Genomic DNA, 22942 nt, shown 5'->3' on the forward strand with positions numbered 1-22942 from the left:
TGCATTAACAAACACCTAATCCTTGGGCCCAGATCAAGAGGAGTCACCTACAGTATTGCTACCACTTGAGGTAGCAAAGTCTAGTAATCCTGTGTGGGACATATTCTGCTATGATAAAGTGGTAGATGAGTTTTATTTACAAAGGCTTTTATACCCATACCCTATTAGGCCATATAGCTTAATATTGGACTATGTACACGTCAGTCAGGATGCATCAAAGTACTGGAAGGTGGAGCATGTCTTAATTCCAGTTATATCACATGTACAGGATATGGGCTTTTAGAAAATGCATTATTTAGGTGCTTGAATTAGATTTCCTGGTGGAGGCCAAAATGTATCAGCCAGACATTTGGTTCCCATTCCCAACAGGAAGCCTTCAGACATTACGACAGGAGGGTATTCTGTATGAAACTGAAAACCATGCCGGTGCCTTCAGCTGGTAAGTGTGTATGGTTGTATACTTACTTTGCTCTTACAGTGTCCAGTGACTAAATATTTGATAAATGTGTCCTGATTGTATATTGCTTTCTTATTTTTTTAAAGGAAAGGACAGGTGGTAACACATAAACATACGCTGCCAACCAAAAACGCTTTCCTCCAGGATCTAGACAAGTTGGATGTGAGTTTTGGTTTAACATGAAAATGCAATATTTAACAAAGTTGAAACCCGTATTTTCACACATTAGCTCTTGAAAAGTCTTTGTTGGACCATGTCTTCTAACGTACATTTTCGACCCTAGACCTTCATCCTTCACCTTTGGGTGCGGTCAGTCACTGAAATGGTCCACAGAAAAGGAATAGTTAATAGAACAATTCAAAACCAACTCTTTGTTGAGGCCAGCTCAATGTTTAACCTACAAATGTGAAATTCTGCATGCTTTCATTGTCGAGTTTACTCACATTTCCTGAAACGCAGGTACCTTTTCCACCTATTAAACCTGTCAAACAGTTCAACCATTTCCATCTAGGGGCCACTTCAACCACACTACTTGGACCCTGTTAATCACTGCTTCCAGCTATATTAATTCTTGTCTTTGTGTCCAGAATGAGGAGATCCTGACAGAAGCTGACTTACACAGTTCCCAGCAGGCACAGTACTCAGGTAGGGATTGATACATACATTTACACAATACTGAAATTACTCAGAATGTTTTTTCTGATCAACTTGATAGCTGAGTCTTCAGTAATCACCAGCTACTCATTCAATCAGTAGAGTGTTCTGCTCTGTATAAGTATAAAGTATATATACTCTTGATCCTGTGAGTGAAATTTGGTCTCTGCATTTATCCCAATTCGTGAATTAGTGAAACACACACAGCACACAGTGAACACACAGTGAGGTGAAGCACACACTAACCCGGAGCAGTGAGCTGCCTGCTACAGCGGCGCTCAGGGAGCAGTGAGGGGTTAGGTGCCTTGCTCAAGGGCACTTCAGCCGTGGATGTAGGCATAGGAGAGCGGTGCTCAACCACTTTCCCCGCCCACATTTTTCCTACTGGGCGGTGATCGAACCGGCAACCCTTCGGTTACAAGCCCGAAGCCCTAACCAGTAGGCCACGGCTGCCCCAAACGGCTGATCAGTGATACTGTAAATGCCATTGTTAACCGAAGAGTGCCAAACTCTTCACTGCCCATGAACACCTAGGGTCCAAGTACATTTGCTTGCATCCTGTTTGCAGACATCCTTTCCCTTCAACATCATTCAAATTGAGTTACAAACCAGAAAACAGAGAAACTGCTGCAGCCTGGATCACAAGCTAATTCTGTGGATCGTGGACTTGCTCACTATTAGAACTCAGAAAGTGCTGGTCAGTCAAAGGCTCTCTGACCTCCGATACACTTCAACTGACTCTCCCAGGGCTCTATCCTTGTACTCAGATGACTACAAAAACCCAGCCATTTGAGACCACAACCACTTCTAATTAAACTCACTCAGAGCATATGGATGAGGTCTGAAGGAAAAGGCTGGAAGACTAGATTTACAGGATATTCCCCCTTTCACCTGAGAAGAACCTAATGTGGTGTTGCTTAATAAAGACATTATTCTAGAACTTCACCACACAATAGGTCTACAGTACATAACCTACTAAGAAAACCCGGTTCTCCATCTAAAAACTTTGTTCTGACTTTTTTCTCGAATGACGTACCAAAGGTAGTGCCAGAATGTCTGCCGAAGCATGTAGCATTTCTGTAATACATAATACTGTATGTAGTGGAGTGCCCTGACTTCTGGTGGATGTACTTGGACTGCCACATAATCCAAATGTGCTGCTTTCTACATTATAAACAATGTAATTGTTCAATGTATTTTGTCCTGGAATGTCAATGCCTTTTAGGGCTGTATTTTGGGCACCAGCGCATGGTGTAAAGTTCGTTTTCCACGGCGCAAAGTTTAATTCGGTATTTTGCATGTTTATTTTTTAAACATTGCGCCCAGGGGTGTGGCAATTCACAACCTAGGGAGGGGCCTGGCGTGTTGTCTAAAAATCACTATCGTACACCACCTAAACCTGGTCAGAAGTCAATGGCGAGTTGTTCATATGCTATTTTAAGAGTCATATTGGCAGGTGCACGCACTATCCTTCTATCATTCATGAACGCACACCAGTGCACGTCCATGCAAAGCATTAAAAATTGCACGATTACAATGGGAAACATAATTAGAATAAAGATATTACGAAATACTGTACATCTCATGAGTAGTTATTCACCATCATGTGCAAATTGGTAATGACGGTTAAAAGTGATTAGGGGAGAGGCGAGAGACACGTATGGAGCACAGCTGAAGACGCACTGTCACAAGATATAAGCAACTCCTCTGCAGGATAAATGTTGTTTTATTCAGTCATTTGAGCAATATTAGGGTAAGTGTTGCTTTTTCCAGGCTATGTTTTCGGTGGTAACCCATTGTCAGTCAATAGTGAAAGTAACTGCATATAACTGTCTTGTCGTTGACTGACTCCTTGGTGAAGTTAGTTTCACTTTGCCAATGAGTTCAAATAATAGACGAGTGGAAATGCGTCAAGGCTATGCTAGGTTTTAGTAAAGCATGGTTTAAGAATGACTATTCCATACGGTCTCGCAAGCAGCCTCCTTCAAATGCGCCTTTGAATGCCAAAATACCGATGCATTTATTTGACATATCGCGCTTTGCGCCATTAAAGGGAATGACAGATGTCATTCTCATTGGTTTAAAATGATGTTACGCCCCAAACACACCCATATGACTGATTAAAAAACCTAAGAACACCTTGTTGAACCATGCGCTCCACTTTGATAACGAAACCCCTCCCAATGTGAACAGGACATCCTACTAAATTTGAATAGACTTTTGACGAGTGACGATGCACTTTAGAATGTCATGATAGGGCCCTTAGACTTTTCAACTGCAAAAGGCATGTTGTTTAGGAGATGGGATATTAACTAAAAGCTCAAGGTTTTTTTAGGTTTTGAATGTTATTAATCATCAATGACTGATTGATATAACATACAAATTGCAGGAGCTATTCCCATACAAACGGTGAACAGCAGTCTGGAGCACTCAAAGAGGGTGTATAGTCTGGAGGGAAATGTGAGGGTGTGGTCTGATTTCCTGAGGCTTCACTTACACCCAAGGACCATCTCAGTAATCCATCAGTACAACCATGACGGGTAGGTTTGTTTGTCTTGATCCTATAACAAGCATTATGAAAAAATGAACAGTAATGAAAAAATCCAGAAATGTTCAGATTAAATTTTCCATGGTGTTTTTAGGAATTTTTAGAAATTTGTGAAAACTTTCAGGAGTTGTCTGGAATGTTTTATGGAAATTGTATTAGCCTCTACCTTGTTAAAAGCAAGATACATGGTAATAAGAGAGAGATTACTTAAAAGGTGACATTAGCTTTCTGAGGCGTTAGTGCTCCATATATGGGACTAGTAGCTCAAAAAGTATTCACTTTGTGGAATTGTAGCCATTTCAAACAAGATTTCCTCATTCGGGGCTTTTTTTGGGGGGAGGGGGGCAACTTTATTTTTAATAAATCAAAATATATATTTTATAGTATACACAATGTTACAATACAGACTTATATACAGTGCATTACTTTGTCTTACCGTAACCATTCATCCAGTTTAGTGAGACCCTGGTTACATAAGGGGAGGGGAGATTATAACACCACGTACAGAGTGTAACACATAACATATAAGACACGACAAGGTGACAGACAGACAACAGTGCAAATAATGATGTGCTGTTAACATTCACAAATTAGCTATTTTTGAAAACTTCCTTATGAAGAACAGGACCTTCAATATGGTCACAAGATTGAATGCAACATAAAACAAATACCGTTTTAATTTTAGAATCCTTAGTAGTGCCAACATTTCATATCAATTAATCCCTTTTTCCGGTGTGAGTGGTGTATGTTGGGTATTTCTCTTACCCCTCGGTTTCAAGTAAGCTTGCGAAAATGCTTGTTTTTAAGGGGTATCTACCCCTTCCCCTTAGCCCTACCCCTTGATCCAAAAGAGAATTGGGATAGCCCTTCCTCTCGCGTGAACGCGCAAAACTAAGGGGAAGGGGTAAGACAGAGAAATGAGATTGGCCCTAAATTTGTCCAGTGATTGATATGGCAAGATTTCTTTGATTTCCAGTTTTGGATAACTACTTTCTTAGCGGCAGCTAGAAAGATGAGCAACGGATTCCTGTATTTTTTGCAGGATATGGATTTTGGAGAAGTCACCAATGAGACAGAGTGTTAGAGAGGATGGGATTCTGTAGCTCAGGATGGTGGACAGTGTCTCAGTGACTGTGATCCAGAAAGAGTGAACTGGTTGGCAGTGCCACATGGTGTGCAAATAGTCGTCTGTGCTACCTAAAGTGCATTGTGAACAGATATCGGTATTGTGTAGGCCCATTTTTAACATTTTACTTTGGATGATGTGAGTTCTGTGAATGACTTTATATTGTATAAGCTGCAGGTTTGTGTTATCGGTCATGGCAAAGTACAGATTTGTTCCCAGTACTCAGGGCAAAAACAGCCTGCTACTTTTTATTTGGAAGGAACTTTGATGGTTATTATAATATATATATATATATATATATATATATATATATATATGTATAGTGAGTCTGATCGTCTGGAGGCATTTGGCCAGGGGGAGGCTCTCTGCAAAGGTCCAGTATTGGACGAACTGGAAGACAAGCTGCACTTCTTCATTGAAGAGTGTGATTACCTTCAGGTAACTATGCACTGCTGTAAGCTTCCTGGCCTGCGCTAACATTCCTGTATCATTCAGCACTGTTCCATTCCTCACAGATGAGTGTCAGGAGACAAAGAATCGTACAGAACTTAAAAGGAAAGTTGGAAATTAAATATTTATTTTTTCTAAACAAATACATCTTATTTGAAAGTACTTTATGTCGTACACTTTCTGTTGTGAAAACACATTACTAATAGCTATAAGAAGACAACAGAACAGAAAAAGAAACTGATTATTTATCATAATGCCGCTGTGCAGTATAATGTGTGCCTATACCTCTATTCTGTACTTTTCTAAATTGTACTTTTGTCACCTGCTGGTTGTGATGGTAATTTTCCTAGTACCACAGTTATCTGGAAACTCAGTCAGGATGATTTTCAATCAGGAAACAGGCTTTATTCTTTCAATGATGTGCATCAAGGGAGAGACACAAGCTTCACCAGGAGGATTCACCCATATCTCTAACTATACATGAGAACTTGTAAACTTAAGTATGTTACAAACAGAGGGGGGCGTGACTCCTTCTTCTAACTCAGAGGGCTGTGCCTTCTATTCGGTCATAAATGCTAGCAGCCAAACGTGACATTGGGAGGTGTGAAAGCCCCAGCATCCCTCACATAGACAGACAAATAATCCCACCTGTGAATAAACAAAGGTTTCTGGAAAGTCTCCTATTGAATTCTAATCATTCAATTATAACCCTAAGGATGCACTGCATACAGACTAAAGAAACAAGAGATTAACATGGTTACAAAAGCACAAATGATCATAAGAAATACACATGCCATGGTATAATGCTGACTCACAATTCTTTCTGTTGTAAATGGGTATTTTCACAATCCAGGTAAGTACTTTGTTTCACAAGGCCTAAAGCATCTTGAAATATCAGTATTTATGTTTTTTTTATTTTGTTTAAGGATAGTTGAAGGATAGAAAAATGTTTCATGACAACTGGTCATTGACAATTCTTAGATATAGAATGATTTAACATTTCCAATGTTAAATGTGAGTTGGAGGGGACATCTGTAAGAAATGTAGTTTTTCCATCACTATAAAGTTTATCCGATTTCACAAAACGTGGCGCAGATGATCTTCAGACCATGCCTCACAAATGCATTGCTTTTAGACCCATACTCAAAACTGGACGCCCGTCACAAGCAATCAAAATTGGTGGCAAAGCCATATCTTGGCAAGTCTTTCACGTATCAAAACCAAACTTAGTACACAGGTACAGGACCAAATTAGGAAGAGGCACAATACATTTAGTGACCTTAGACCCATAGGGGGCGCTGTAATTAGCAAAATTATGTTTTGGCCTATAACTGGTGATGTGTTTGGAATTAAAACATATTAGTGATGCAGTGTTAATTTCGTTGAAAAATCGTAAAATTAAATAAAAAGTCAGATATGATGACAAAGACTGACTATAAACTATAATAAATAGACTATAAATAAATATAACTGAGACTTATAAAAATGACACGAAAATGTTAGGGAGGGACGAATGGAGAAGAGATCCAATCAGAACTACTCTATTTGTGGGACAAGTTGGGAAGAAATCCAATCAGAGCGAATTTTTGAGGGTAGGTTGATCTATGCAGAAGCAGCAGAGCCATTTAAAAAGCCGCGGCAAATGCAGGCATAACAGCTAAACAAACGCAGCAGCAACAGTTGCATAGGAGGAGAACAAAGATGAGTTTGCAGAACTTCGCACAGTTTCAAGGGCGTTTTTCACAACAGTTAGGTTGTTTACATTATATGCACAGTCTTAGTTACACAGTTGTGACTGATTTCAGCTGTCTTCGCTCATTAATCGCATTTCATAGTGACATTTGACCTAGTGCAGTCTGGCTATCGTGACTGAAGCAGGCTGACCAGAAAGCACTGCTTTGAATGAAACCTTTAGCCTACGTTTTAAAAAGAACACCCAGACCAATACTGTTGACAGGAGCATCAATCTACTATTTCTGAATCTGAAGTAAGCAATTTCCGTTGCCTACCGTAGCAGTTCTCACGTCTGAAGTAACACCTCAATGCAAAACAATCCGGACATAGTCCTAGTTAGCACACCTCTAGATGATGATAATGCTAGCCGCCAGCCTTGTCACAGGTAAAATGTTTTGCTGAGCCTACCTTAACTAACCGACAAACTCCCTTAATAAATTGACTACATGTGTTGCACAGTTGAAACAAAATGTCTTCAAAAGTATGTTGAAGGTGGTTACATTTATTTCCAATAACTTCACAAACTACATTTCCATTTGCACTCGTAGGCTCTTTCTCTCGTTTTCCTACTGTACTGTTTTGAACTGCTCTATTTCTTATTCTGGACTGCCACCTACTGGATAGAAAAGGCAACAACCTAGTAATTATGTGAATTAAAATCTACAACATGTTTGAATGGCCAAAAAAGGATAAATCATAGGGGGTATTCCAAACATTACCTTGGTGATAGGGTAGCCTATGCTGCACATGTCATAGACAGTGAGTGGTAACTTCAGTCATTTGCATTTATCATGCTAAAAATCTGACACCAGGCACTACGCTGATGCCTGAGCCAGAGAAAATTATAATAAAAGTGACAGATGTTGAACTTTTAGTTTATAATGTTAGTTTGGCTCTTCATTGATTCACTCATCTGCCAAACTTTTTTTAAGATGTTCATAGCAAAAATGGATGCATGTGATTAATTTAGATTAATTAATCACAGAGTATGTAATTAACTAGATATTTTTTTTAATCGATTGACAGCCTTCATTTCAATAATATTGTACTTCATCTTGAAAGAATGTCATATGCATTGCATATCATTCACAGAGAATGCATATCTTTTTCAGGGAGCATGTATATTTTTCAGGGAGAGCAGGCCTTATGCAGGCCTTATATTTCCAATGCTTTCACAAGATTATTTTGTGACAAAGCCACAGTCAGTTAGCCTGGCAAGCCAGACCCACATTAAAATGTAGGGTCTGGGCACTCACCGTTCGCAGTGCTCAGTCCGAGGGGCGGGATAATCAGTTGCCTTTCAAATTCCCTCTGCTGCATAATAGGGATGCAATAGGATATTTGTTTTCAAGTAGCAGGGAATTCAAGCCAAACCGTTGCAACTCTGCCATCAATCATTATGTTAAGCCCACCAAACGACTCTATACACTATTTCAATGACCTGATTAAGTTTCGATTTCTGGAGCTCACAAGCCAACGGAGAGTTGCTAGACTAGTCCTGGCAGCAAATGTAATTTGCTGCCGCTAGGGGCGCGTCTAGATTTCTAGGCTAACAGTCAGTGTTTTTGACATTAAGAATAAAATAAAATACATCTTTTGTATTACAATCGTTAAATCTGTGTCTATTCAAACCTTAAGGCCATTCCATAACAGACTGATGGATACTTCCAATGACCGGAAAAATCTGGAGAAACATTTAGGCAACTTTAATTTAAGCTGAATAAATTTGGTAGTGTTTCAGGCAGGGCTTTGAACCGATTTTTTTTTCCAATCGGTTCGTTCCGAACAGAAACGGAATTATAACGTTTCCGGTTATGAGTTCCACCAATAAACTGACGTTCCCGAACCGGTTAGAAATAAAGAATACTGTTCCCGGAACGGTTAATTTCGTTCCTGTCAGCTGTTTAATGCTATAGAATTATGTCACATCTTTCTCATCCAGCTTAAACCAAATGTAATAATATTACAACCATTATTAAATAATAATAATTATATTATTATTAATAATAATAATTAAATAGGCCTACAATTATTTCAAATGTGTAGTTTATTGTTAAAAGAGAAAATTTCCACACAAACGTAACCACATTATTAAGACACGTGGTTATGCCACTCGGGCAACAACAAATTCCAACTGTCGGGGGGAAAGGCCATCCAGTAGGCCTACTCATACCGTAACAAGTCTTTTGTTTTGTCTTGCTTAGGCCTACTTGCAATTAGGCCTGTTTCATCAGGTAGGGCCTATTGTTTATCAACAAACATAGCCTACTAATTATAGCCTGTAATAACAGTGGCTCACATTTAACAGTTCGCAAAAACTAAAAAAATGGCTATACCAACCTGGCATTTTTAAACAAACAACAAAAAAACAAAGATTTGTGACTGACATTAGGCCTAACGAGAGTAAATTGCCTTGCACAATGCAAAAAATATAACAAAATAAAACAGCCAAACAGAGGTGTTGGCACCATTTAGCCAAATGTTGGCTAGTCCATCATTAACGTGGAGTCGACAAATATAGCTATTGATATTGTGTTTGGAATGAGCGTTTTAATTAACGATGGATCGTAATTTACCTCTTATTTAAGATGTGGAGTGGAGACTTTGTAATCCACCGCTCTCTCTCCATTCAGTCAGCGAATGTCTGATGTGATGTCACATAGTGAACCTCAGCCGTCATGGTAACGTGCGCAGGAAAATAATAACTTTTTTTTTTTTAGTTAATTAGGCAACGAAAACTTTGAGGAACGCAATAAAACCGGTATTAACCGGTTACCATTATTTTTAAATAAGTGTTCCTGTTCCAGAACATAAAAAATAATAACGTTTCCGGTTTCGTTTCTGTTCCCTGTAAAATACAAAAAGTTCCTGGTTTTCGTTTTCGTTCCTTGAACCGGTTCAAAGCCCTGGTTTCAACAATTTTGGTACGAGGCATCAGGGCATGGCCCTGACCATGCACACCAATTTCTATGCCTTTAGATCTAATCATCTAGCGCCACCAAACGGTCAAAATTAGTCAAGTTCTGCCACTGCTTGGCCACCTCATTGCTGCTCTGCAGCTATATTAAGAGTTGTAATACTGTGTTTTTGACATTATGTCAAAATGGTTTTCACATTCTCTTTCTATTTCTAGGTCATTTTTTTATGTTTTAAACTAATATTTTGACACCTGGCCCTTTCAAACCTTTATCAAGTTTGCTTGTTGGACCTTGGTTGACCAACAAGTACGGTGTACATGGTCAGCATATGAAGTTCTTGTTCATGTGCATTTTTGCCATTGTTGCTGTAGTACAGGAAACATCTGAGAAGTAATAAGTAAAACACATAAGTGGTTATGCAGCTAGCAAATTCCCCTCAACAACAAACACAGAAATGGTTTTATGTATGCAGCTCTCCTTTACGTCAATTCTCTCTGCTGTCATCATAGCGAAATATTGTACCAATACAAATTGTACATCTCTCGCATTAAACAGGAGATGGTGTTTTGAGCCATTTTCAACCCCACAAATGACACCTCTTATAATTGGAACTTTGATAACAGGAGCAATGATACTTTCACTCAGCTCAGCCATATCATTTTGTTTAGAGCTCTAAAGACATTTTAGTGTACAGTTACATTATGTGACAGGAAAAGTTGGTGAGTGTTAATAGATAGTTTCAATTTATGAATATTTTGAGGTTTTGAAGTTGAACTGCATTGTTTTTTATACAGGGCTTTCAGGTGTTGTGTGACCTCTCTGATGGGTTCTCTGGCCTAGGGTCAAAGGTTACAGAGCTGCTTCAAGACTCCTATGGAGGACGTGGCATTCTGACCTGGGGTTTGTCGCCTGTCAGTCACGCAAACTCGGTGAGTTAAATCTGCTTCATGTTTATAATGTTTGTTCAGTGTTTTATCATTCTATTTGTGTAGTATATCATTGTACATGTATACAATATATATATATATACACTAAAATACAACTAAGAACTACTTATCTACTCGTCCCACCGAAGAGTTTGTTTATTTGTTTCCCCGACTAGCACGGTAAAGTGCAAACACAACAGCACAATAAGGGTCTAGGTAGGCTGAGCTCCGCTATGCTTAGGTTAACGGAGGATCATTCACGAGAGGATTTTGGGCTGCACAGATTCAACGCAGGCCGCCGATATACTGTATCCCAACTTTTTTTGAATCATGTTGTTCCATGAAATAGTCAAATTTGTAATTTTCAACATTTGGTATGTGTTCTTTTTGCAACTAAATATGAGTCTAAGAGATTTGCAGATTATGACGTCCTGTTTTTATTCACATTTTACACAATGTCAAAACTTTTTCTGATTTGGGGTTGTCCATTTGATGTGATCAGCCACATATTTATTAATGTTTTTGATTGGAAGAAACCCTATTTATTATAGGGTTGCATTGATCCGATATTAACCCTCAGAACTCCAGCGGTACGGATCCGTGCCGCTGACGCACCCTTGAGAAATTACTCATTTTAACAGACTTAAGGCCTATTCACACCAAGAACGATAACGATAACTATAACCATAACGATAAAAGCGTTCACACTGAACAACGATAAACAAAGTCTCTCTTGTGTTAATGAATGTGACGGTTAAAATTCAATGGGTTCTGATTGGCTATTAGCTTTTTATCGTTCTGAAAATCGCTCTGAAAGTGATTCCCAACGATATCGTTCTTCATGTCGTTATCGTTATAGTTTATGTGTTAACATCGTCATTCATATTAACGAGAACAATATTTATTACAGTGCATGAAAATGCACTGTTCTGTTATCCGAAGTCTTCTTCTTATTACAGTGCATGAAAATGCACTGTACTGTTCTTCCAAGGCAACAACAACAACAACTTCTTCTTATTATTATTCCGCTTACCACTTTTTCCGTACGCAATTTCTCTTGAACAGTTTAACTTAGAAACTTCATTCAAACTTTGTAACGTAGGTATTCAAACGGACCAAGCTGCTATGTCTTTTCAACTTTGAAACTTTTATACTTTTTAAACTATTAAAGAAATATTTTTTAAAAATCCCCATAGACTTAACATTGCCGATTGTGACATCATAATACAGCCGTTAAGCAATTAGAATCCTATGGCAGGTGTTCAGGCCACCTGGATCAACTGCCAGTCTCAGGCTTTAAGCATACAAACTGGCCCTATTAAGACTACACATCCTGTTCAACTGCTTCCTCTGCCAAAAACTGTTTAAAAATAAAAGTCCTCACTACAATATTTCACTGTTAAACAATGTAACCCTTTAAACTACTGAACTTTTTAACTGTTCAGCCATTGTAACTGTTACTTGTCATCAACTATGACTCCTACCCACTGTAGTTAGTTAGCATGGTTAGCATGTTAGCATAGCTAACATTGTTAGCATTTTAGCAAAGCTGCTAAAAATGATTAGCTAAGTTAGCTAAGTAACATGGTTAGCATAGTTAGCATTGTTAGCATTTTTAGCAAAACTGCTTAAAGGGGTGATAGAATGATGAAATAGGGTATTTTGTGCTGGTCCTTAAGGTCTCTGAATAGGGTGTGTAACATTGGTTGGGCTGAAAATGGCATATGTGCTGTTCTATGCGCCCTAATGCAAGCCTGGTTAAAAGCCCTAGAATGAAACGAGAGGTTTTCTTCCTTTTATGGTATGCTCATGAATATTTAGATGACCTGCGTGCTGATTGGTTGGTTTACAACGAGCGAAGCTCCAGAGCAAAGACGCAAACATGGCCGACAGCACTCACTGAAACAGCCAAGGTGGAAATACTATGGAGACATAGGTGTTGAACAGCATATTTGAGCCTGAATCAGAGGAAGAATCTGAAATAGAGAAGTAACCAGTCGCCCATAGATTGGAAATGACTACTTCAGAGTGGTAAGTTTTGTCATTTACTTGAGTTTGCCACACGAGCCCAGTTAGCTAGCTGTAATACTCGCGACGTTAGTGTCGTAGACTAAGCTAAACATTGCATTAGGTTCGTTTTTTTTAGCATTGTAAGCAACAGAAGTTATTAATTTGCACACAAACAAATGTTTTACAACTTGTACCCTTGTGCAATTTTTGTCAAGATGTCCAGTTAGAAGCTAGCTGAAAAGTTTGTAGCCCGTCGTGGGCAGTTCAGGCTATGCTGTAGTGAAAGGAGTGCTGCTTGCAAGGAAAGTACTGCTTTTAGTCATATATATTCTCCTGGTGAATAGGTCATCTGATTAGAGTTACATACATTATTGTAGTGGTAATATGCGATCTTACAACAGGACGCCCAGTTAGCTGGGCAGGAGCTCTGTGCAGTTAAGTAGGCTATAATGTTATGGCTGAAGTGAAAGCAGTAGGCTACTACCGCCTTTAATGAAAATATTACGTTTGTGTCAGTAGGTCTAATGTACTTGTGTAACTACTATCCTGCTGATTAAGTCATCTGATTATCGAGATTTTTACGTTCTTTCCATGTAGTAATGTATGATCTTACAATGGGACATCCAGTTAGCTGGGCAGGAGCTCTGAGCAGTTTGTAGCCTATGGCTGAAGTGAAACGAGGTCAACGAAAATATTACTAGGCCAATTTGTGTCAATTCAAAAACACTTATTTATCCCCAAGGGGCAATTTACATAGTAGGCTACAATGGAGTAGAGTACAATAATCAAAAATCCTATAAATATCACTGTTTAAAATACAGTAGGTACAGTCAGTGTAATAATCTTGTAACTATCCTGCTGACATCTGATTGAGATTATTACCTTCTTTCCATGTAGTAGCCTAATATGTTAGCTTACAACTCTGGTTACTAAAACTGAAGACATTTGCTACTTTGTGCTACCTGCTCATTCAAAATTACGAAATAACAGCAGGGAAATTATGTTTGTTTTTACAGGTTATTAAAAGAATGACCCAGGTTCCTGAGGAGCTGACCTGAATGACCATCATGGCCTCAATCCGTTGTGCCTCTATATTCTTTGCAAAATGCAATGAATATTTACAGAGCTGACCATGGCCGTTTGAGAATCAGAGGAATGGAAAGGTGAGGACAATCTGATACAAGTGTTAGCAGTTACAATATATCAATAAAATATTTTTAACCAATACACATTCATTATTGGTTCAGCATATTGCAAAAACACAGTTTGATCAACACCACAAAATGATAAACTTTATTTATTTTTTTTCAACAATCGTCCAGTGATACTCTGATGTAAAATAGTAAAAAATAAATAGTAAAACATTTTTGCTTTTCCACCCTGTTCTCGTTGCAGGCAATGAAGTGACTTGGCCTACAGGTCTTTTGTGAGCAGGAGCTGGGGTTTCCTTAGAAGAAGCGTCCGTGTCATGATCCCCTTGTTTGTGGTGAACGCGATATGGAGGGAGCTTCCGGATACTTCAGGGCAGTAACGTTGGATTCAGACCCCTTTTCGACTGATCCGTGACAAATATTCAGCAACAGCATCCTCCATGGAAGGTCTGTCAAGCTGAGCACACAAGTCCTGGGGCACAGGAATCCGCTGGACGGCATCCCAATAAGGAAGAGGGTCTCGAAGAGGACAAGAAAGAGGACTTATATTGGATACTGTAATACAGTGCATTGTAGGCTGTATACTGTACAATAAACAAATTGTATGGCCCTTTTTGTGCTTTGTGCTTTGTTTACAGTACTGATGATGATTTTGACACCAGAAGCATCAGGTCTAAGACAGCCTGTTGTGTGTGAATCGATAAGTTCTTTTTAGTGCCTATACTGTTGCACATTTTGATTTGTTGTTTGTAATAAAAACATATATTTTATTAAACTTACAAATTGTTTGGCAAGTCTGTACATAGTTTCTCCTTGGCTGTCTTCTGTTGTGGGGACTCAGCATTCTCATTGAAGTGCATGGCTGCTAGATAAAACCTAAACCAAACAACAGAAATGTTGTAACACAAGTGAAAGTCACTTTTGCATGCACACACCAAGCTGTTAACTCACAGCAAAAGCATTTGCTAATATTCTAAGCCCCGCAAGATGCCACACTTGGAGCATCTGTTTGGCATGCTGCCGTTCTTGTAATGTTCTAAAATAAGAACGTGCAAATAAATCCATTGTGTCTAGACAACACGGTTTTCAACATATCGACTAGATATCATTTGAATTGATAACGGAAGTTGTTTCCACTTCTGACGCCAAAAATTATGTGTTATATGGGTATTGGTTATATTACAGCTTAGCAACCAAACTATCGCGGTTACTCAGCTTCAGTTAGCTATCTTGCTGAGAACATAACCTGTCAGAGATCTCGACAAACATGCATAGTAAAATGTAGGTTAACATGACAACACAGGTTTTATCCGAATAGAGTGGTGAAGTCCCGCCCCTTCTACTTCCGGTCCATGGGACCTATCTTTCAAAAAATGATGAACAGGAGTTAATGGAGAGATAACAATTATTTTTGGTCCAGTTTGAATTGTGCCAGAAATTTCACATATGATGTGTGTGAATTTAAAAGATAATTTTTCACGCCAAGAAAGGACTGTTGTTCGATAGACTTCAAAAGTTATGTTGGTTTTGTGCTTAATCCACTCAGTGGACTACATCTCTCGCCTCGAACGATGTATCGCCACCAACAATGAAACGATAAGAGCTGTTATGCTAGTTAACGGTTGCATCTTGCTGCCTGCTATGTCACTTAACAGTATGTAATGTACAGTCTATGGACTAATACAACTTACCTGATGTGTTTAATCCTCTGACTCATGGTATTTTCTTCGCAAGGAAAGCCCAATTAAGACCTGTTGCTGGTATGCTTGTACAATCTAGTGTGGTTGTGAATGAGCTAACGCCACTAGCGCCGACTGATGGGTTTGTAGTCGTTGGAATTACTATCTTTCACAATGTTGTAATTCAATAGTTACTTAAACAAACTGCAAATGTCTTTACATGAAAAATTGTCTTTAAAATTGACAAACATCATATGGGTAATTCAAGGCACAAGTCAACCGGGACCAGAAAATAATTTATTTTTCGCCATAGACTGCCGTTCAAAATTTTTTGAAAGATAGGTCCCATGGAGGCAAACGGAAGGGGCGGGACTTCACCACTCTATGACACACAGGAAAAATAAATAGCCTTGCCAATGAACTAAATCACACATTATACTTGCTAGATACACGTTAGCATGCCTAATAACTGCTTAGCGACAAAATAATACTTACAGCATGCGGTCGGATCAACCCCTTGTTTCAGTAACAGCAGCTTAGCAAATCCTACTTAACTGTACAAGGTTTTGAAAACTGCCTTCGTGAAATGTTTTGCAAATTAATAACGGAGGTCGAACTTTTGCAGGGATCTTCTGGTAGAAAAACATTATCCATGAACCTCGAACTAAGTTTCGGCCTGGAACACTGCATTTACGACCGTGGCTCATTTTCGATATCCTTGAAGAACTATCTGCTTTATAATTCCTGTGGAAGTAAACGAGCAGGTAGCTAAACTAGTGTTTGTCTCATCTTCGCTCTCCATTCACGTTCCTGGGCTCAGAGCACCAGTGGGCTGGTCTGTATGTAAATTTTGAGGCATGACAAATGTACAGGCCAGAGCCAAATAAGGTACCACCTGCTAGTTTGCGGAAACTCGCAGCTTCGTTTGGATTCACCCGTTTTATGGCGGGAGTTTCGAATTGTGAGATTTGCATAGGAAGGAGGTGTCGGTGGGGTATTGAAGTTCTCTGTATGTCCATTTCACCCACTGAACTATCACTATTCATCTATGACAAAGTAAACTCAGTTTTGCATTCTATGACCCCTTTAAAAATGATTAGCTAAGTTATAAGAAACATGGTTAGCATAGTTATGCTAGTTAGCATAGCTACTCAAAATAATTAGCTAGGTTAGCTAAGTCACATGGTTAGCATTGTTAGCATGTTAGTTAGCATAGTTAGCATATCTACTAAAAATGATTAGCTAGGTTAGCTAAATCACATGTTAGCATAGTTAGCATGTTAGCATTGCTAGCAAGCATAGTTAGCATAGCTACTAAAAATTATTAGCTAGGTTAGCTAAGTCACATGTTAGCATAGTTAACATGTTAGCATGCTAGTTAGCTAATGTTTTTATTTATACTAAGTTAACTAAGTTAAGTAAATTGGTTAGTATTATTATCTTTGTTAACATAGTTAGCGTAACTACTAGCAAACATTAGAGCCATTCCAACTGTCAGTTATCAACTATCTACCTAAATAATTTAACTATTTAAATTATCCACCTATTTAACTGTTCAGTCATTCCAACTATATTAAACCTTATCTACCAAGCAAATAATTTAACCATATAAACTACCCACCTATTTAACTGTTCAGTCATTCCAACTATATTAAACCTCATCTACCTAGCAAACAATATAGTTTGTTTTTACTCTGCATATTTTACATCATATTTTTTGCATTTTCATGCACTGTATTTCCTTCAGGAAATGCTTTTCTAGTTATTATTATTCTTCCCACCAAATTTCTGCGTCTAATTCAGCTTCAACCGCTTAACGAGAAACTTCGCTCAAACTTTGTAACGTAGGTCTTGAAAAGGAGACTTAAGGAACATTATTTTTCACTTTTGTAAACTTTATGCTTTTTGAGATATTAATAAAAAACAAGCTTATTTTTCCCCCAAAACTTTTGAGCTACAGCGCATTGAATCAGTGCGTGCAATACCGGAGCTAGTGTGCATGTGAGCCACTTTGTCAGAGCGATATTGTCAACGTCAATAGTATTTGCATTAGATTATCGCCTAATGGCATCAAAAAAGTTTACCTGAAATGAAGTGTTGGGTCTTTTCTATTCAAGGGACCCTGATTCTGAAGGGGAATATCTGCCTTCAGGAAATGGACGGTGATTTGTTTAGTGAGGCTTCAGATCGCCCCTGCCTTGCAATGATGCAGCTGGACAAAGTGAGAGTTTACTCCATAGTTTAGCTTTACACCAAGCACAAACGTTGAATCGTTTGCCCAATGTCACTGGTGGGAATATTGTTTCCACGGGTTCGAGTGTTCATCGGGAAGTTAGCAGGGTATTAGTGGTGTGGCTTAACGAGGCTGGAGGTAGCCTAATGTCCATGGCGCTAGCTTCTGTCTTGTGCCTCTCCACAATCGGGCGACAGTAACGTGGTGGAGCCTTTGTCTAATGCCACTGGGTATGTTAGGCGAGGTCGAAGAGCTCATAGGACAGTTAGGGGGAACGAGTGGCAGTGTGGGGAGTCGCAATGAGAATGACAGGCCTAGTCCGGAAGGCGCAAATTCTCTCCACTCGGCCACAGGCAGATCTGGCCATGCTGCTCGCATGGTGGAGGTGGTGACACGCTCTCTCCCTCTCCCTCTCCCACACACACACACACACACATTAGGTCATGCATAGACTATCACAAGATGATGGGAATGCCGGCCCTGTATGGATAGGGATAGGGGAGTCATTATCTCTACAGCAAAAGGCCTGCTACATAAAAAAAAAAATGTCAGCCATTTATTAGTAATGATTTACATAGTTGATTTGCTATCTATTTCCCTGATCATTTAGGACATACACTATGTGTTCCTTTTGTGTGTTCATGTCCTTGTGATGTGTGTGTCTTTGTCAGCTAAGAAAAAACATCAACAAAAAAACAACAAAAAGAAAAAAATACTAACATTGTCTCTTGTGTTGTCTCCTCATCATCTCACTCCTGATCTGTGCCTTGCCGCGGGCAAATGAGCTTTTGAACTAAACAGGTCTTGTCTACTTGTGTTTGTGTGTCATCTGAATAATATATATGTGCCCCATACATGGAATCAGAGTGCCTACTGTATGTAGTAAATGGAAAATCTCTACAGCAAAAGGCCAGTCTACCGCTACATGCATTTGGTTTGTTTCTGCCATTTATTAGCAGGGGTGAAAGTAAGCGGTACTGGCCGGCACGGAGTACCACTAAAATATTTGGAGAGGGTACGCCGTAATCGGAAAGAAAAACTATACTGTCTCTGAAAAATATTGCACTTTCAGCATGACAACACAACTGCTAACGCCAAATTACCAGAAGCAACACGCTTCCCCAAAATATATTTCATATACATCGTTCTGAACTGTATCTAAATTGTGTCTAAACCTCCCGTGCAGCTGGACAGACAACGAAAGCAAGCTATAGCGCGTGACAGTAGCCTAATTGCGCCTAACGTGCACTGGTATCCAAAGTGTTTTAGCAGATGGACGTTTCTTGGAAAGTCTCGAAATAAATAAAAACATACAGGCTAAAGAAAAAATATGTTGATGTTTCAATAGCCTATTCTGGTTTTATGTGTGCAGTGTTTCGCTGGAGAGACAAGAGACAGACAGCTGCGGTAACCGGTTTAACCAGATCTTGGCGCAGCAATAATGAAAGTGTTTTAGCCGGACAGAAGTATTATAGCGACCGGCTGTCAATCAGGAGTGCCCGCTATGCATAACCCCGGCATGCTCATGGTTGGCAGCCTGGAGAGGGGGGGACCCCGGAGAATATAGGCTACTGTTCGAGAAAGTTCTGCCTCTTTCGGTTCTGGGCCTGACACGCCCGCTGTGTTATATGCTGCATTGTGTGCTTTGTGACAATAAACCAGTTCATGATAGTGAAACGCTACAGTATGTTGCAGTCTCCCAAATAAAAGGCATGACTCAAAGAAACGTGTTTCATGATATACAGTAGCCTATATAAAAAACGATTGGAAGTGGGAGCGAGCAGAGTAACTAGGCTAAATAAATAAATAAATGTTGAAATTAAGTGTTTGCAATTTATTCATAATCAAAAACAGATACAGGTGGGTTAAAGATATCTAGTGATACTAGAGTGATAAGAAGTCCTAGTGAATGCTTGATAAGTAGACTATAATACAGTAAATAAACAAACAAATAAATAATAAATAATTAGGCTAAGTGAAATTTTCGGCGCACGCTCTGCGCACGCATTATAACTATATCATAGTACCACCAAGAAATAAAAACTACTTTCACCCCTGTTTATTAGTAATGATTTACACAGTTTGTTCACTACTTACTATTTACCTGAGCATTCAGTTTTGTGCAATATAGCATACAGAAGGTGAGGGACATTTTGGGGGGAAAGAAGTGGTGCATTTTATCATTCAAACATGCGACTTTTCATGAAAATTCTATAATCCAAGATGGATGCCACCATATGACGTCATAATATGCAAATTAGATATAAACATTTAATCTCTACATAAACTTTGGGTCATCCTTAATATTTCTCTAATTTACAGAAAGTCTCTATCTCTTATCCCTTTTAAGATATAGCCTTTTGAAATGAAGATGTCAAAATTGATAGTTTCGGAAAAAAACCTCTGGCGCCTAAAGGGTTAAGATGTTCAGAACTGCACCAAATTTTATGTGTATGATTGACCTGGCATTCTCTGGGGGTATGCCAAGTTTAATAGAATTTCATCCATGGGGGGGGTCTAAAAAAAAATAGGTTATGTGTACATTTAGTGACTGTACACTCATTGGCCTGTAGATGGCGGTGCACACATATACACATGCACACACACATACATAATTACAAATTCAGTAGGATTAAAAGAAAAGCCAAAATAAATATTCATCATCATCATCATGGCTGCATTTCCAGTATTGGCGATAAGTAGTCGCTTTGTCCACTACATGGCGATCGTTGCAGTGAGACGTAATTTTATTGGAAGTTAAAAGTGGGTTGGAAAAACAATGGACGCTTCCTACAAGGACTGTAACGGCAGAGAACGCCTAATAAGGATAGGACGATGTTCACATGAAATGTAATTCCCATTTCTTCTTGAAGCCCGAAATAAATCTGAGGATGTTTATCGGACATGCTTGGTTTTTACTGCAGAATAACGTTAATCTTATAATATCAATAAGGACCTAGGTAATGTTACCCAAGCGTTGTTGGTTGAGTGATGGAGGCCAATTTGATTGATTGCATTTGTAGAAAACTATAAATGCGGTTATACCAAGCAAATTGATAGCAGCACTGTAATTGTATATTTCGACTGTCATTTGTTGCACGTGCTACAAAAAAATCATTCTGTGCAATGGAAGATTTACCCATGTTACAACCGGGTCTGATACAGTTTTGCCTATACATGCGTGAGACTGAGACGCCTGTTTATTTTGTTTTAAGTGCGTGCAGGTGTGAGAGGGGAATCGATGTGCTTTGATTCCAGCTTGGTAGTTGTAGTCTGTGAAATTAAAAAGCGGTGTGTGAAGTATCCAAACAATGACACCTTCATTTCATTATGGCTGCTTTAGCAACACACCTTAAGCTACTGTGTAGTGGGTCCCATTTAGAAGTGGCTACTTCATTGGCTTTCCTTGACTCATGGAGCTGCGTGAATTTTATTACAACTTTTCGCCAATGATATGGCAGTTTAAGTCTGCTTGATACTGTAAGGCGTAAGCCATTGGTTTCTAAAGGAGATTTTATTTGTGTCGCCAGCATAGCCTATTGACAATTTATGTTGTAAATAGGCCTACCTTATAAGCCTACCTGTAGCTTAGGGAAGCTAACAGCTTTCTATTAGGATCTAGTTTGTTAGTTACAGTTTTGTCATAACTCCTGATGCATTTTGCATTTAGAATAGCCAGAGCGTGGATATCTCAATCGGAAAATTAAACAATATCGGGTGCCTATGGACTAGGCTGGGTGAACCCAGCCTGATCTGCCCGCTATTTATTATTTTTTGATTTCTTAAAAGATTGAGCTTGGTCTGGTGAAAGCCAGACTAGCCATGGACCTCAATTACACAATGCAAGGGAACATGAATCAAAGTCAAAGTCAAAGTCAAAGTCAGCTTTATTGTCAATTTCTTCACATGTTCCAGACATACAAAGAGATCGAAATTACGTTTCTCACTATCCCACGGTGAAGACAAGACATATTTTACCAATTTTAAGTCACCAATTTTAAGTCCACAGACAAACATAACATTCAAGTAAACAAAAAAGTAAGTAAATAAGTAAATAAGAGGGCACATATAATAATGAAAAAATAAGAGCAGCAAAATTTTGTTGAAATTGTGCATAGACAGTCAATAAAATACTAGTGCAAAGTCAGGCCAATAAGAGGCTTGGGTAGTTCTGTTTGACCTAAGTAATAAAGAAAGTGGCATAGTGGTGCAAGTTATGTAAGAGCAGCAGAAGTGTTGTGTTTTCAGGACAACAACACCAAGTTGTAAAGTGTACAAGTGTGCAAGTGTTCAAGTGTGCAAGTGGAGAGTGCAGGCGGCCATTGTGGGTCCAATGTCCAGGATGTTATGTAGCTGAGGGTGGAGGGGGAGAGGAGGGAGAGAGTTCAGCATCCTTACAGCTTGGTGTATGAAGCTGTTGGTGAGTCTGGTAGTGCGGGGAGCGAGGCTTCTGTACCTCTTCCCAGAGGGCAGTAGATCAAACAGATTGTGAGCGGGTGACTTGCATCACTCACAATTTTGGTCGCCCTTATGGGTGAGGTGGGTGGTGTAAATGTCCTTCAGGGAGGGGAGTGAAGCACCAATGATCCTTCCAGCTGTGTTCACTATGCGCTGCAGGGCTTTCCTGTTGTATTCAGTGCAGCTTCCCCACACAGCATACAGCTGGAGAGGATGCTCTCAATGGTGCCTCGGTAGAATGTGGTCATGATGGCTGGTGGAGCACTTGCTCGCCTGAGTTTCCGCAAGAGGAAGTACAGGCGGCGCTGAGCTCTCTTCGCCAGTGATGCAGTGTTGGTGGTCCAGCCTATCAGCCTATATTTGCACGAACAATAACAGACAACAGCTCTTCAACTTTGGCCTGTTAAAATGTGTATGAACAGTCTAGCGACGCATTTCATCAAGGCCCATTTGGACATGTCAGTTATTTGCACCACTGGTTAGATGTAAAACAGCATTTCGTTTCAGACTACTGTTACTTAATTTGTGCATTAGCAATAACGTTTCAGACTACTGTTACTTAATTTGTGCATTGACAATAAAAGTATTACATGAACTA

General features: G+C 39.3%; 1 protein-coding gene across 1 annotated transcript in view; it reads left to right on the forward strand.

The window, feature by feature from the left end:
- The window catches only part of msto1 (misato mitochondrial distribution and morphology regulator 1), a 71647-nt gene that overhangs the window by 24680 nt on the left and 24025 nt on the right, over positions 1-22942 (forward strand). Inside the window, exons 3-8 of the mRNA XM_048229907.1 lie at positions 370-439; positions 544-619; positions 1045-1102; positions 3501-3651; positions 5109-5223; positions 10682-10816. Of these exons, the coding sequence (XP_048085864.1) occupies positions 370-439; positions 544-619; positions 1045-1102; positions 3501-3651; positions 5109-5223; positions 10682-10816 (605 nt within the window). The remainder of the gene's footprint in view (positions 1-369; positions 440-543; positions 620-1044; positions 1103-3500; positions 3652-5108; positions 5224-10681; positions 10817-22942) is intronic.

This window comes from Alosa alosa, chromosome 20 (genome assembly GCF_017589495.1).
Source record: "Alosa alosa isolate M-15738 ecotype Scorff River chromosome 20, AALO_Geno_1.1, whole genome shotgun sequence".
NCBI lineage: Eukaryota > Metazoa > Chordata > Actinopteri > Clupeiformes > Clupeidae > Alosa > Alosa alosa.